At 42.4% G+C, this 14003-nt stretch overlaps 1 protein-coding gene across 2 annotated transcripts in view; it reads left to right on the top strand.

Moving 5' to 3' along the window:
- The window catches only part of SRPK3 (SRSF protein kinase 3), a 47854-nt gene extending 45225 nt beyond the window's left edge, over positions 1-2629 (top strand). For both annotated transcript variants that reach the window (XM_056538254.1, XM_056538253.1), the window contains exon 16: positions 1973-2629. In XM_056538254.1, the coding sequence (XP_056394229.1) occupies positions 1973-2157 (185 nt within the window). In that variant the 3' untranslated portion in view covers positions 2158-2629. The remainder of the gene's footprint in view (positions 1-1972) is intronic.
- The last annotated feature ends 11374 nt before the right edge of the window (positions 2630-14003 follow it).

The raw sequence follows: 14003 nt of genomic DNA, 5'->3' as shown, positions 1-14003 counted from the left end.
TTCCGGCTTTATACATCTTATCCCCTATCCAAAGGATAGGGGATAAGATGTATGATCGCAGGGGTCCCGACGCTGGGAACCCCCGTGATCTCGGTGCAGCCCCCAGCATTCTGTGCTGGGCGCTGCCTCCAAGACGGGAACGTGACATCATGGCCACGTCCCCTCCATTCAGGTCTATGGGAGGGGGTGTGACGGCTGTCACACCCCCTCCCATAGACATGAATGGAGGGGACGATACGTCCCCGTCACAGAATGCCAGGGGCTGCAATGTGATTGTGGGGGTCCCCAGCGGCGGGACCCCTGCGATCGTACATCTTATCCCCTGTCCTTTGGATGGGGGATAAGATGTATAAAGCTGGAATATTCCTTTAAAAATATTGTTCTCAATGTGCGTAGCTAATAAGAATGGACATACTGAGAATATGATTGTGCACAGTATGCATACTATCATTTATAGGGAGAATCTATAGAGACACGAAGACCACGTCTAGTGCTGATATGAATGAGAGCGATCGTCTCAGAGGGACTACATCTCACAGACCTCACACTCCTAGACTCATAGTCCCAAATTAAAACTGATCTAGCCAGTTAATGTGTATCTATTCATAGATATTTATAGGGGTGTCAGGTATTTATTATGTAGCACTGTTGCTTGGGATGCTGGAACTCCCAGGGATCTCTGACAGGTAAATCTAATAGAGTAGAAATCATAATGAATAGCAGACTCCTTATCACTGGAACATTGCTTGGCTGCTGAGAAGCCCGGTGTAAGATTAAAGGAGTTCTCCAAGCTTAAAAAACGTATCCCCTATCCTAAGAATAGGGCATAAGTTTGAGATCGGGACCCCCCGCAATCTCCCGTACGGGGCCCCGGCCCTCCGCGGGAAGGGGGCATGTCGACCACCGCACGAAACGGTGGCTGACAAGCCACGTCAATACAACTCTATGGCAAAGCCGTAGCGCTGCCTTCAGCAATCTCCGGCTCTGCCATAGCACTGTATTGAGGGGGTGTGTCGGCCGCCGCTTCGTGCCGTGGTCGACACGCCCCCTTCCCGTACGGGAGATTGCGGGGGGGGGGCTCCAGCAGTCGGACCCCCCGCGATATGAAACTTATCCCCTATCCTTAGGATAGGGAATAAGTTTTTCAGGACTGGACTACTCCTTTAAAAAAATATAAAATGTACTACTTTGCTCCAATTGTGTAAAATGACCCATTCGTCTTATAGCCACATGATTTCCTGTTCATTGTTGTTAGCTCCTTGCCCGGAGATACAACAATCTCTGCGATCTTGCAGTTATGGCCACAATTGCGCACTTCTCAGGAGGACACATTATAAAGCATGCGCAGCAACACCAGCCTCCATAGACTTCTATGTGACATCTACAGGGCATTCGCATTAGCCCTGGAGTCGTCACAGTGGAGTGGTGAGTTCTGCTGCCTCCTATTCATCCCAGTAATCTATTGCCGGTTTCCTGTAAATACTAATAGACAGATAACTGTATGCACCTTGGGCACAACAATGTATTTATAGTGCTCAAAGGGGGTGCACAAAGGTGTTTTATAAAAAAAATGTGTTTTTGCCCGCCAGAGCAGTGCGGCATCATATTGGGTGTAAAGGTCGCTGCACAAATAGCATTGCGACCTTTGCAAGCCCCATGCTGATCTATGTTGTTAGTGTAGATCAGCATAGGTCTTGCAAAGCACATTATAATATTTGCGTAGCTACCTTTCCCAGCACCGTGGCGCACTTCGCTAGATGCCAGCTGTATTTTTCCAATCCAGATCTGCATCGGGAGCATTCACGTTCAGGCAAGCGCGGGGCTGACAGCACCAGAACAACGCTCGCCTGAACTGTCACTCAAGCACAGACATTCCGTCCCACATTCGGCCATGTAAAGGAAAAGCAGCGCAGAGAGCTGAAATGGGCAAATGGGAACAACCCTTTAACTGTACTTTCTTTCCACTTCACAGGAGAACTTCGGCACATACAAAACCTGAAGCACTGGGGTCTTTTTGAGGTCCTGGTGGAGAAGTACGAGTGGTCACTAGAAGAAGCCACTCAGTTTTCAGACTTTCTGATGCCCATGTTGGAGTTTATTCCGGAAAAGAGGGCCACCGCCGCACAGTGCCTGCAGCACCCCTGGCTTAACTCCTAACCCTAGCTACATGGCTGCTGTCTGGGAAGCCTTGGCACATCCGGTGGGCATCTGTCATGTTAAGGACCTGATTCCTAAAAGAGAAAAATTTTGATATGACTAAATGGTTAGTGGGTACAGGTCTTATGAGTACGAGCCTAAACACGTGAATCTGCCACCAATCTGTCACCCCGGAGAACTGCCAGGTATTATAAGGGTTGTTTTAATTTCCAAAGTGGTGGAACGGCTCCCGGTCTGTAGCCTATAGGAAAGATTACCCATTGCCTGCACATGAAGCTATAAGTATGACCGCGCTGTGGAGTAAGACACATTGTGCCTTATGCCTCAGTTCCATCATTAGATCCCATTGAAAGGAGAAATTAAACTTATGTTCACTAATAGTAGCCGATCCCGTGCTATTGAAGTGGGTAGGCTCTAACACTATACAGCAGTGTTTCCCAACCAGTGTGGCTCCAGCTGTTGCAAAACTACAACTCCCAGCATGCCCGGACAGCCTTCGGCTGTCCGGGCATGCTGTGAGTTGTAGTTTTGCAACAGCTGGAGCCACACTGGTTGGGAAACATTGCTAATATAGAGTTTTATACAAAGGTTTTGGCCCTATCACATGTTCTAAGCTATTCACCATTATTCTTCTGCTGAATTTTAATTTATTATATGCAAATATATGCAAAAAGATTGCCTGTCACTATACCCTTCTGGTAGAAAGATGGCCCCAAATAATAGGGTTTTTATATTCTTCAGGAGGTTTTTCTCTACTTTGCTAGTTCAGGGATATAGTTATTTTTTTTTTTGGCTTTATTACCTATACAGCATGTTTGAGATCTTCAGGCAGAATGTCTATATTGATCAGGGCTTGGATCTATAAAGGCCCTCCCAAAATCTTAAAGGGGTACTCCGGTGGAAAACTTTTTTTTTTTTTTTTAAATCAACTGGTGCCAGAAAGTTAAACAGATTTGTAAATCACTTCTATTTAAAAAATCTTAATCCTTCCAGCATTTATTAGCTGCTGAATACTACAGAGAAAATTCTTTTCTTTTTGGAACACAGAGCTCTCTGCTGACATCAGGAGCACAGTGCTCTCTGCTGACTTCTCTGTCCATTTTAAGAACTGTCCAGAGTAGGGAGAAAATCCCCATAGAAAACATATGCTGCTCTGGACAGTTCCTAAAATGGACAGAGATGTCAGCAGAGAGCACTGTGGTCGTGATGTCAGTAGAGAGCTCTGTGTTCCAAAAATAAAAGAATTTCCTCTGTAGTATTCAGCAGCTAAGAAGTACTGGGAGGATTAAGATTTTTTTTTAATAGAAAATATACAAATCTGTTTAACTTTCTGGCACCAGTTGATTTAAAAAAATTTAAAAAATCAAATAAATACTAACCCGTCCCCTGTAATGTATTTTGAGCCTCATAGGGGTTCTCCGGTGAACTCTACCTATTCCGTATCGTTTCGGAAGGTGGGGGCTGTAATGCTCTAAGGTCTAGCCCTCATACAGGAGATCACGGGGAGTCCCTGTGGATTGGGGAGTTATCCAGGAATAGAAAAAAACAGAGCTAATTTATTTGAAAAACTGCTCCCCGTTTCTCCCGGTTGGGTGTGGTTCTGCAGATCAGTTCCATTAATAGTGCTCTAATGGTGAAGGGAGCAAAGTTGTAATACCACACACAACCTGGGGACAGAAGTGGAGCTGTTTTTTTTTATATTTCTGGATAACCCCTTTAAAGGGATTATCCAGGATAAAAAAAAAGTGATGTCTTAAAGAAAAGAGTAGAGATGAGCGAACTTACAGTAAATTCGATTCGTCACGAACTTCTCGGCTCGGCAGTTGATGACTTATCCTGCGTAAATTAGTTCAGCCTTCAGGTGCTCCGGTGGGCTGGAAAAGGTGGATACATTCCTAGGAAAGAGTCTCCTAGGACTGTATCCACCTTTTCCAGCCCACGGGAGCACCTGAAAGCTGAACTAATTTATGCAGGAAAAGCCATCAACTGGCGAGCCGAGAAGTTTGTGACGAATCGAATTTACTGTAAGTTCGCTCATCTCTAGAAAAGAGCACAACTGTTCTCCTCAGGTTTGGTGTGGTTCTGCAGCTCGGTTCCATTGAAGTGAATGGAGCGAAGTTGTAATACCACACCCAACCTGGGTACAGAAGTGGAGTTGTTTTTGAAAGAAATCAGCTCTGTTTTTTCTATTACTGGATAACCCCTTTAATGCGCAAACAATTTTTAATATTAAAATTATTTATGTTTTATGCAATAAAAAGACATTTTAAAACATTTAATTACATTTTTGGGAGGTGGGGTAATTTTTTTCTTTTTAGGTGTTTTTTTTTTGAGTTTATAAAAAAATAAATAATAATAATTACTTGTCGCTACTTACCCCTGCCTTGCCCCTTTCCCCCCCAAAAAATAAAGAATGTCTACTCAGGCGAACATTTAGCAGACATCGAGCACCAGCCAAACATGCCGGTTCTAGGACCGCTCGGAAATGCACCATCTCTATAGACTGCAATGCATTTCTGCATGTTTATATTTTGAAGAGAGACTAGACCCGAAACAGCTGTCCACAAATGAGGGTCTCTTTCTTTTGGAGGAGGTTTCGGTTTGGCTAAAACCCCTTCCAATGTTTCCTTAAAGGAGTTATCCAGGAATAGAAAAACAGAGCTAATTTCTTGCTGTTTCAAAAACAGCTCCACACCTGTCTCCAGGTTGGGTGTGGTATTACAACTTTGTTCCATTCACTTCAATGGAACTGAGCTGCAGAACCACACCCAACCTGGAGACAGACGGGGAGCGGTTTTTGAAAGAAATTAGCTCTGTTTTTCTATTCCTCGATAACTCCTTTTAATGGGTTGGACATTGAGTTCCAGGAAGACTATATCCATTGGGTGGCGTTAGAGACAGTTCCCTTCTTTTTTGTGGGCGCGCTTATTTGCATATCTTTTCCCAAGGAGCATTGCCTATAGGGTTCCTTATTCCAGCTGGCAGTCTTGGCCAGGATATAGGTCACCCCCCTGAGCTCCCATAAAGACTAATAAAAGCAAAAATATGTTCCCTGGAGAGGTTGTGTTACCTTTACAAAACAAGTACATGTAAAGGTGGGCCTAAACGTTTGAATAAGACTGTAATAGATCACAGCACTCCAATAGGTTGCTTGTGGTACTGCAGCTGCAATATATTACCATCAACAAATTGAGGAATTAGAACAGGAGTTTGTATCACAGAACCTAAGGTGGTGTTTCCCAATCATGGTGCCTCCAGCTGTTGCAAATCTACAACTCCCAGCATGCCCGGACAGCCAACGGCTGTCCGGGCATGCTGGGAGTTGTAGTTTTGCAACAGCTGGAGGCACCCTGATTGGGGAAACACTGGCCTAAGGTGGAATACATTATAGGGGGAACGTGTAGTATTATAATGTTTATTCCATACATGTTATATGCATCTTGTCCATGGGTATGCACATAGAACCCTTAGGTTATATTTAGAGATGAGCGAACTTACAGGAAATTCGATTCGTCACGAACTTCTCAGCTCGGCGGTTGCTGACTTTTCCTGCATAAATTAGTTCAGCTTTCCGGTGCTCCGGTGGGCTGGAAAAGGTGGATACAGTCCTAGGAAAGAGTCTCCTAGGAATGTATCCACCTTTTCCAGCCCACAGGAGCACCTGAAAGCTGAACTGATTTATGCAGGAAAAGTCATCAACTGCCGAGCTGAGAAGTTAGTGACGAATCAAATTTACTGTACGGTAAGTTCGCTCATCTCTAGTTATATTCTCAAAGTTTATGGTACCGTCCTCATATTCTCGAAGATAACTGTAACTAATTCTGTTATTTATTCTCTTTTTATTATTTTTGTGGAAAACCTCTTAAAGGGGTACTCCGGTGGAAAACCTTTTTATTTTTTTTTATTTTTAAATCAACCGGTGCCAGAAAGTTAAACAAATTAGTAAATGACTTCTATTAAAAAATCTTAATCCTTCCAGTACTTATTAGCTGCTGAATACTACTGAGGAAATTCTTTTCTTTTTGGAACACAGAGCTCTCTGCTGACCTCTGCTGTCCATTTTAGGAACTGTCCAGAGCAGCATATGTTTGCTATGGGGATTTTCTCCTACTCAGTTCTTAAAATGGCTAAATCAAAGGAAAGCGCTCCATAGTGTGATAACGTCAGTGCAAAATAAAGGTGAACACAATTTTGGAAGTGCTCACCCTCGATGGTTGTACTAAGCCAAGCACAACAATGGAAAAGCGTATAGGTGATCAAGAATCCAGCAGGCGCTCCTGAGATACAACAGCAAACACAAAGAGGACCTCCAAGAAACTCAGGATCAAGCAGGGCGCATAGAACTCAGGTGAAACAAAGAAGGTTTATTACCCACAATGCAACGCGTTTTGCGGAAAACCGCTTCATCAGGCCTGATGAAGCGGTTTTCCGCAAAACGCGTTGCATTGTGGGTAATAAACCTTCTTTGTTTCACCTGAGTTCCATGCACCCTGCTTGATCCTGAGTTACTTGGAGGTCCTCTTTGTAGTTCTTAAAATGGACAGAGATGTCAGCAGAGAGCACTGTGTTCTAAAAAGAAAAGAATTTCCTCTGTAGTATTCAGCATCTAATAATCCTTCCAGTAATTAAGATTTTTTAATAGAAGTCATTTACAAATCTGTTTAACTTTCTGGCACCAGTTGATTTAAAAAAAAAAAAAAAGTTTTCCTTAAAGCCTACATTTAAAAAAAAAAAAAAAAAGTTTCAATTGCAGTACTACAACCAACCTGTAGGAGTGCTATAATTTACCATACACACCATTATGTAGATTCCATATTCATTGCAAAGGTTTTTTTTTTTTTCTGCAATTCTGTAGAAGCGTTCTACCATCTGTGCCTCACCTGCTGTTGAGAACCACAACTCCCAGCACGAGGCTGTCAGGGCCAAGTTGGAGAACGCTCGACTTAATGTAAATCCATTTGAGCAACTTTAGACCCTAAAATAAAACGAACCCACCTGTTCATGCAAGAGAGACGTCTTCCACCTCCCAGTGTGATAGAAGGACCGTTCTATTTTGGGTTGGAAGGATCTATAGAAGATGTTCTATTTTTATGTTGAGAAATGCCATTCTTTTGTGCTTTAATAAAAATACAGAGGTTTATATTGTCGATACATATGCCGATGGTTACAGAGCTTTTCACTCACTCACAATGGACGCAGCCATCTTTACTGTCATGTAGGTCAGTTTTTTCCTAACCAGGGTGCCTCCAGCTGCTGCAAAACCAAAACTCACCCATGCCCGGACAACCAGTGGAAGTTGTAGTTTTGCAACAGCTGGAGGCATTCCGACTTGAAAACACTGATGTATGTTATGACTTGTCTACCTAAAATCTAAAATCACACCAGTAAACATTATGGGGGAGATTTATCAAAACCAGTGCAGAGAAAAAGTTGCCCAGCCCATAGCAACCAATCAGATCACTACTTTCATTTATGAAAAGGCTTGTGAAAAGTGAAAGAAGCGATCTGATTCGTAACTGGGCAACTTTTCTTCTCCACAGGTTTTGATTATATATATATATATATATATATATATATATAAAATATGTGTGTGTGTGTAAAATATATATATATATATATATATATATATATATATATATATATATATATATATGTATATAAATAATATAGGTAGAAGAGATGTGTGAGACAGCACCAGGGTTCGACCTCTGTGCCTGTGCTTTCCCAGGCCGCCAGCCCAGGAAAATTGTACACAAAATCCAAAAAACACAGCACCAGTCAGGTCACGGATCTTTAAAAAGCTGGGTTGTCTTTATTGTCCCAAAATCAGAGCAACATTTCGGCAGTAGTAGCCTTTATCAAGCTTGATAAAGGCTACTACTGCCGAAATGTTGCTCTGATTTTGGGACAATAAAGACAACCCAGCTTTTTAAAGATCCGTGACCTGACTGGTGCTGTGTTTTTTGGATTTTGTGTGTGTGTGTGTGTGTGTGTATATATATATATTATTATTAACTATTAAATATTACACACACATATACATTACGCACATTTATTTATATATTACGCACATTTATTTACATATATATGTGTGTAATATATAATTATATATATTTATTAACTATTACATATTACACACACATATACGGTATATAATTATTATATATTACACACACAAACATATATATATATATATATATATTTATGTAGAATTTCTGCAAAATTCTGCTGTGTGAACATGACCTAACACAGCTTTCCCAGGCTACGGTATGTAAATACTATTATGAAAGTCTATGGCTATGTTAAATAAAGGAGCACCCTGCTTAGAACGGACGCACTGCTGGTACTGTTTATGGGGGGCATTGGCCAACATTATGTGGTCATGACTTGTTTTTATAGGTAGGGTAATGTTTTCCAAACAGTGTGCCTCCAGCTGTTGCAAAACTACAACTCCCAGCATGGTGGGGGTTATAGTTTTGCAACAGCTGAAGGCAGAGTGTTTAGAAGAAAAAAAAGAAAGAGGTAGGGTGTAGTAGGGGGGGGAAAAAATCCTCGAACTTGGTTTTTGTAAGTATTATGTTATACATAGAAAGGGGCTGTATTATTATATGTTCCATGCAGGGGCCTGGAAAAGCTGTGTGACAAACAAACCCTTATTGGAGCTGTATGTCACCAAGACTGCTTTTTTTTCTTTACTGGTGATTTTTTTTTAGATTTTTTAAGCTGCCTCCATTGGGCATAGTGAGTGGCACACATATATATACTTTACGGACTAGACTTGGGGAAACCTGAACGTTGGGGGGGGGATGTGTGACTGCTGACGCAGCGGCTGAGATAAGCCGTTTTCCTACCACCCATCCAATATATATAACCATCTCCAGTACCTAAATTTGCACAAGTGATGTCAGTGGCGAAAGCGTTGTGTTAGTCATGTATCAGTGATAAGCGGTGACCCTTTGCCTAGTTCAGCACATTACTCCGGACTCGTTCACGGATAGATTTAGCCATTTATACAGTACGGTATATTTTATATAGAGAAGACAAGTCTGTGTCTGTCAATGCTGCCTCTACCCTGACCTCTGCAGAGATCGTAGGAAGCGAGGTATAATGTATAGACCAGTGGTCTCCAACCTGCGGACCTCCAAATGTTGCAAAACTACAACTCCCAGCATGCCCGGACAGCCGTTGGCTGTCCGGGCATGCTGGGAGTTGTAGTTTTGCAACATCTGGAGGTACGCAGGTTGGAGACCACTGGTATAGGCGTCTCAGAAACCCTATACATATATATATATATATATATATATATATATATATATATACACATTCTATATTTCTAATATATGTGAGCGAGCGCTAGAAGCAGCGCGTGTGTAGGCAGCGGTGTGTACAGGTTGTCTACTTTATGCTCGTTCTGTCCTGTAGCAATTTAGAAGGGTCCCCTGCCTGTGCTCCGTTTTTCTCCCACATTGTGAGTATAAGGGCCCATTTACGCTACGTATTTTCTGAGCGCAACGTGGGATTTTTTTTTCAGTGGCATTCTGGTGCACGGTTCGCGCTTCAGAATTTCTGCGGCGGACATTCCGCTGTGGAAATTCCAGTTCATTCCTTTAGCGAAATCGGCTTGGATATGTGTTGACGATTATGGACTGATTAAGTGGTTTTAAAGGGATACTCTGCCGAAAAACATCTTATTTCCTATCCAAAGGATAGGGGATAAGATGTCTGATCACAGGGTTTCCGGCGCTGGCGACCCCCTGCGATCTCCAGGATGGCAGCAGCGGGATACGGAAGCTTGGAGCGTCCGCGTTTGTGACGTCACGCCACGTCCCCTACATTCATGTCTATGGGAGGTTGCATGGCGGCTGTAGTCGCCAGTCATCCAGCACGGAACTGAGTTTGCTTGGGTGCACGGATGACTGAGGTGCCGAGCCGGAGATCACGGTGGTCCCCTGCGATCGGACATCTTATCCCCTATCCTTTGGACAGGGGATAAGATGTTTTTCGGCGGAGTACCCCTTTAAGAGCTCCTGCTGCACACTGAATTTTTCCAGGCAGCGATACCTTAGTGTGAATGGGCCCTATTCTTTCATCCAGGCAGGGGTTTCAAAAAAATAAAATAAAACATTTTAAATTAAGTGTACTCGCCTTCCCTACAGTGCACTGGCCTCCTATTCAGCGCTTCCCAGTCTCTGTCCCAAAACACTAAGGGGGAGATTTATCAAAACCTGTTCCAGGCCTCTGAAAAATAAAATAAAAGCTGATTGGTTGCTATGGGCAACTCGGCAACTCAGCAACTTCCCCCCACCCCACCCCACCGGACAGGTTTTCGATAAATCTCCCCCTAAGTGCCCACTCAGCCAATCACTGACCACAGCTGTGTCCTGCAATAACATACAATCGGCCGAGTGGGTACTTCCTGCTGTTAGGCTAGGTTTCCACTTGGTTTGTTTTCTGGCAATTTTTGGATATCTGCCACTGCAGTTTTTGAGCCTAAACCAGAAGTGTATTGAAAAGGAATAAGACATATAAAGGAAGGACTTACACTTCCCCTCCCTTATGGATCCACTTCTGACTTTGGCTCAAAGACTGCAATGGCAGATATCCAAAAACTGCCAGAAAAAAAACCATGCCTCAAACTGACAATAGGAAACTCTGAACAGTAGGCCCGTGCACTGTTGGATTCGTGGCGGTGGGTGAGCAAGGAAGGAGAGTACATTTTTTTTTTTTTTTTTTTTTTTTTTTTTTTAACACATTCATGGAGGAAAAAGTCCCTGGATAACCCTTTATAGGCCCATATACATGTTAGTAGAAAATTGGCCAAACCTGCTGATTTAGTTGAGATTTCAACACCAGATTATTTTGTCTGACTGTAACTTAAGGCCCTTTTACCACGGACCAGTTATTTGTAAATGAGTGTTCCTAGAATTTTTTTTTTTTTTCCAATAATTGGCCTGTGTAAAAGGGCCAGAGATCAGCCAATGGCGAGTGTTCATTGGTAATAATTGGGGAGGTCAAATGACCAGTTAATGCAGTGTTTCCCAAACAACGGGCCTTCAGCTGTTGCAAAAGTACAACTCCCAGCATGCCCGGACAGCCTTCGGCTGTCCGGGCATGCTGGGAGTTGTACTTTTGCAACAGCTGGGGGGGACACAGTTTGGAAAACAGGGCTCTAAGCATAGAGAGTAAGGGTGCATGTACGCCACGTTTTTGCTATACAGTTCCCGTATACGGTTTGAAGGTAAAAACCGCACGGAACTGTATAGTAAACCGTATGTCAAACGCATCATCCGGTTTAGTCTGTTTTGCCTCATACATTTTTTTTTTTTCACCCGTACCCAAAATCTACCGTAGTCTATCACGATTTTTGGTCCGGGTGAAAAACTGTATTGAAACCATATACTTTTTTTTTTTCTCATGGGAGTTAATGGGAACCATACAGAACCGTATGTGCGTACGGTTCCATCCGGTTTGCACCATACAGTTTTTGACTCTGCAGTTTTTTTTATTGGAATTTCAATCAAACAAGTGAAACTTTATTCAAAATGGAGTGAAGTTAAAAACTTATTTTTTTTCTTAAAAAACTGAAATTTTTCAAACTGTATGCGGGTTGAAATTTGTACACACATTTTGATACAGTTTAGTCAGGTTTTGTGGAATCTGTTTTTCCTCAAAAACCTGAAACGGGAACTGTATTGCAAAAATGTGGTGTGCATGCACCCTAAGCCAAAAGGTAAGACAAATTACTAAATTAAGATATTCTACACAAAAAAACATTGCATTATGTTTTCACCTCCATTCATTCCAAAAACAGTGTAAGGGACGCTACACTGCACCAGTGCTGCATCCCTTTCATTTTCAGGAAGGATGGATTTGGGGGGGGGGGGGGTTATAGAGGTCAGACGCCTATCAATCATAAAGTGGTATTTAACTCTTTGTGCGCACCACCATTATTCTCCAAACAGAGCAGAATAGACCCTTTGCACAATGGGCACAGCCGGGTCCCATTGACTTGAATGGGGTTCAACATTTTAGGAGAGAAAAAAATATTGCACTATTTTTTTTACTCCGTTTAACAGGTTGCGCAACAGAGCGTAATAGCAATGTGAACCCAGCCTTAGCGATAAGAGGGCAGAACAAAGGCAGAGTGACAACCTGGAATATATCGGTCATCCCGAATTTCCTTCTCCTTTCCCCTCTACACCACATGAGGTATTTCTAGTAGCTCACAGCAAATGCTTGATAATCACTTCATAGAAGCAATAATCACCGGACCTTTCCTTGGGTAAACTGTGAACAATTGACACTGGGCTATGAAGATGAATGTAGGTCGAGATGACGTTACATTGTAGCCGCATAGTACACATGTAGCTCCCTTGTTCCTATTCCATCAGTGATCGGTAACACCAGTGTTCGCCCTATTTCCGTTTACCGATTTCCATTGTTCGGGCCTTTTCTCTGTGTGTCTGGACACTTACCTAGAAATCTTATACTTTCAGGGTGGTTGCATTGTGTTGAGTGTCTGCGTGGTTCAGAATCCTGTTTAAAAATGACTTTTTTTTTTGGAATTCTTTGAAAACGTGTGTATGTTGTCATTAAATTGATACAAAAAGTTCATTGTGTGGTGATTATTCCTAAGGACGTCCGGATACAGGATACGGAACCAGTGGAGCACCGGAGGTCATGTGGGTGGTAGTTACCGTTAGAGATGAGCGAACTTACAGTAAATTCGATTCGTCACGAACTTCTCGGCTCAGCAGTTGATGACTTTTCCTGCATAAATTAGTTCAGCTTTCAGGTGCTCTGGTGGGCTGGAAAAGGTGGATACAGTCCTAGGAGACTCTTTCCTAGGAATGTATCCACCTTTTCCAGCCCACCGGAGCACCTGAAAGCTGAACTAATTTACGCAGGATAAGTCATCAACTGCCGAGCCGAGAAGTTCGTGACGAATCGAATTTACTGTAAGTTCACTCATCTCTAGTTAGTGCCCCTCTGCCATTTAAAGTTGAAACAGCATGAGCCGCAGCCACTTAAAGGGGTACTCTGGTGGAACTTTTTTTTTTTTTAATCAACTGTTGCCAGAAAGTTAAACAGATTTGTAAATTACTTCTATTAAAAAATCTTTACCCTTCCAGTACTTTTTAGCAGCTGTATGCTACAGGGGAAATTTTCTTTTTGAATTTCTTTTTTGTCTTGTCTACAGTGCTCTCTGCTGACACCTGATGCCCGTATCGGGAACTGTCCAGAGCAGGAGAAAATCCCCATTGCAAACCTATGCTGCTCTGGGCAGTTCCTGACGCGGACAGAGGTGTCAGCAGAGAGCACTGCGGACAACACAAAAAAGAAATTCAAAAAGAAAATAATTTTCTCCGTAGTATACAGCTGCTAAAAAGTACTGGAAGGGTAAAGATTTTTTTCATAGAAGTCATTTACAAATCTGTTTAAACTTTCTGGCACCAGTTGATTTAAAAAAAAAAAAAAAAAAAAGTTTTCCACCAGAGTACCCCTTTAAGAATCAGTGACCAGTGGCTGCGGAGCCATTACAGTTTTTGTTTTTTTTTGCATACCCCTAGGAGAACTGCTATGTACGCCCTGGGGGGTACTCATATCTCAGGATGGGAATCAATGACCTAGAAGGTGCCCTAGTAAGGCCCCTTTCATACTACGATTATGTTCCTGCATTCTGACACCAGTTATTCAGCAATAACCGGTTGTAAAAAAAATAAAAATGGATGAGACAACTGAATACAACGGATGATAACTGATGACCAATTTAGAGAAATAATCATCATCCGTCATCACCCGTTATTTTATTTTTATGTGACTTCCTGGTTATGATGCTGTACTGA

This window comes from Hyla sarda, chromosome 9, assembly GCF_029499605.1.
Source record: "Hyla sarda isolate aHylSar1 chromosome 9, aHylSar1.hap1, whole genome shotgun sequence".
Taxonomy (NCBI): Eukaryota; Metazoa; Chordata; class Amphibia; order Anura; family Hylidae; genus Hyla; species Hyla sarda.
Note: the sequence above shows the minus strand (reverse complement) of the source record. Positions and strands in the feature narration are given on the sequence as shown.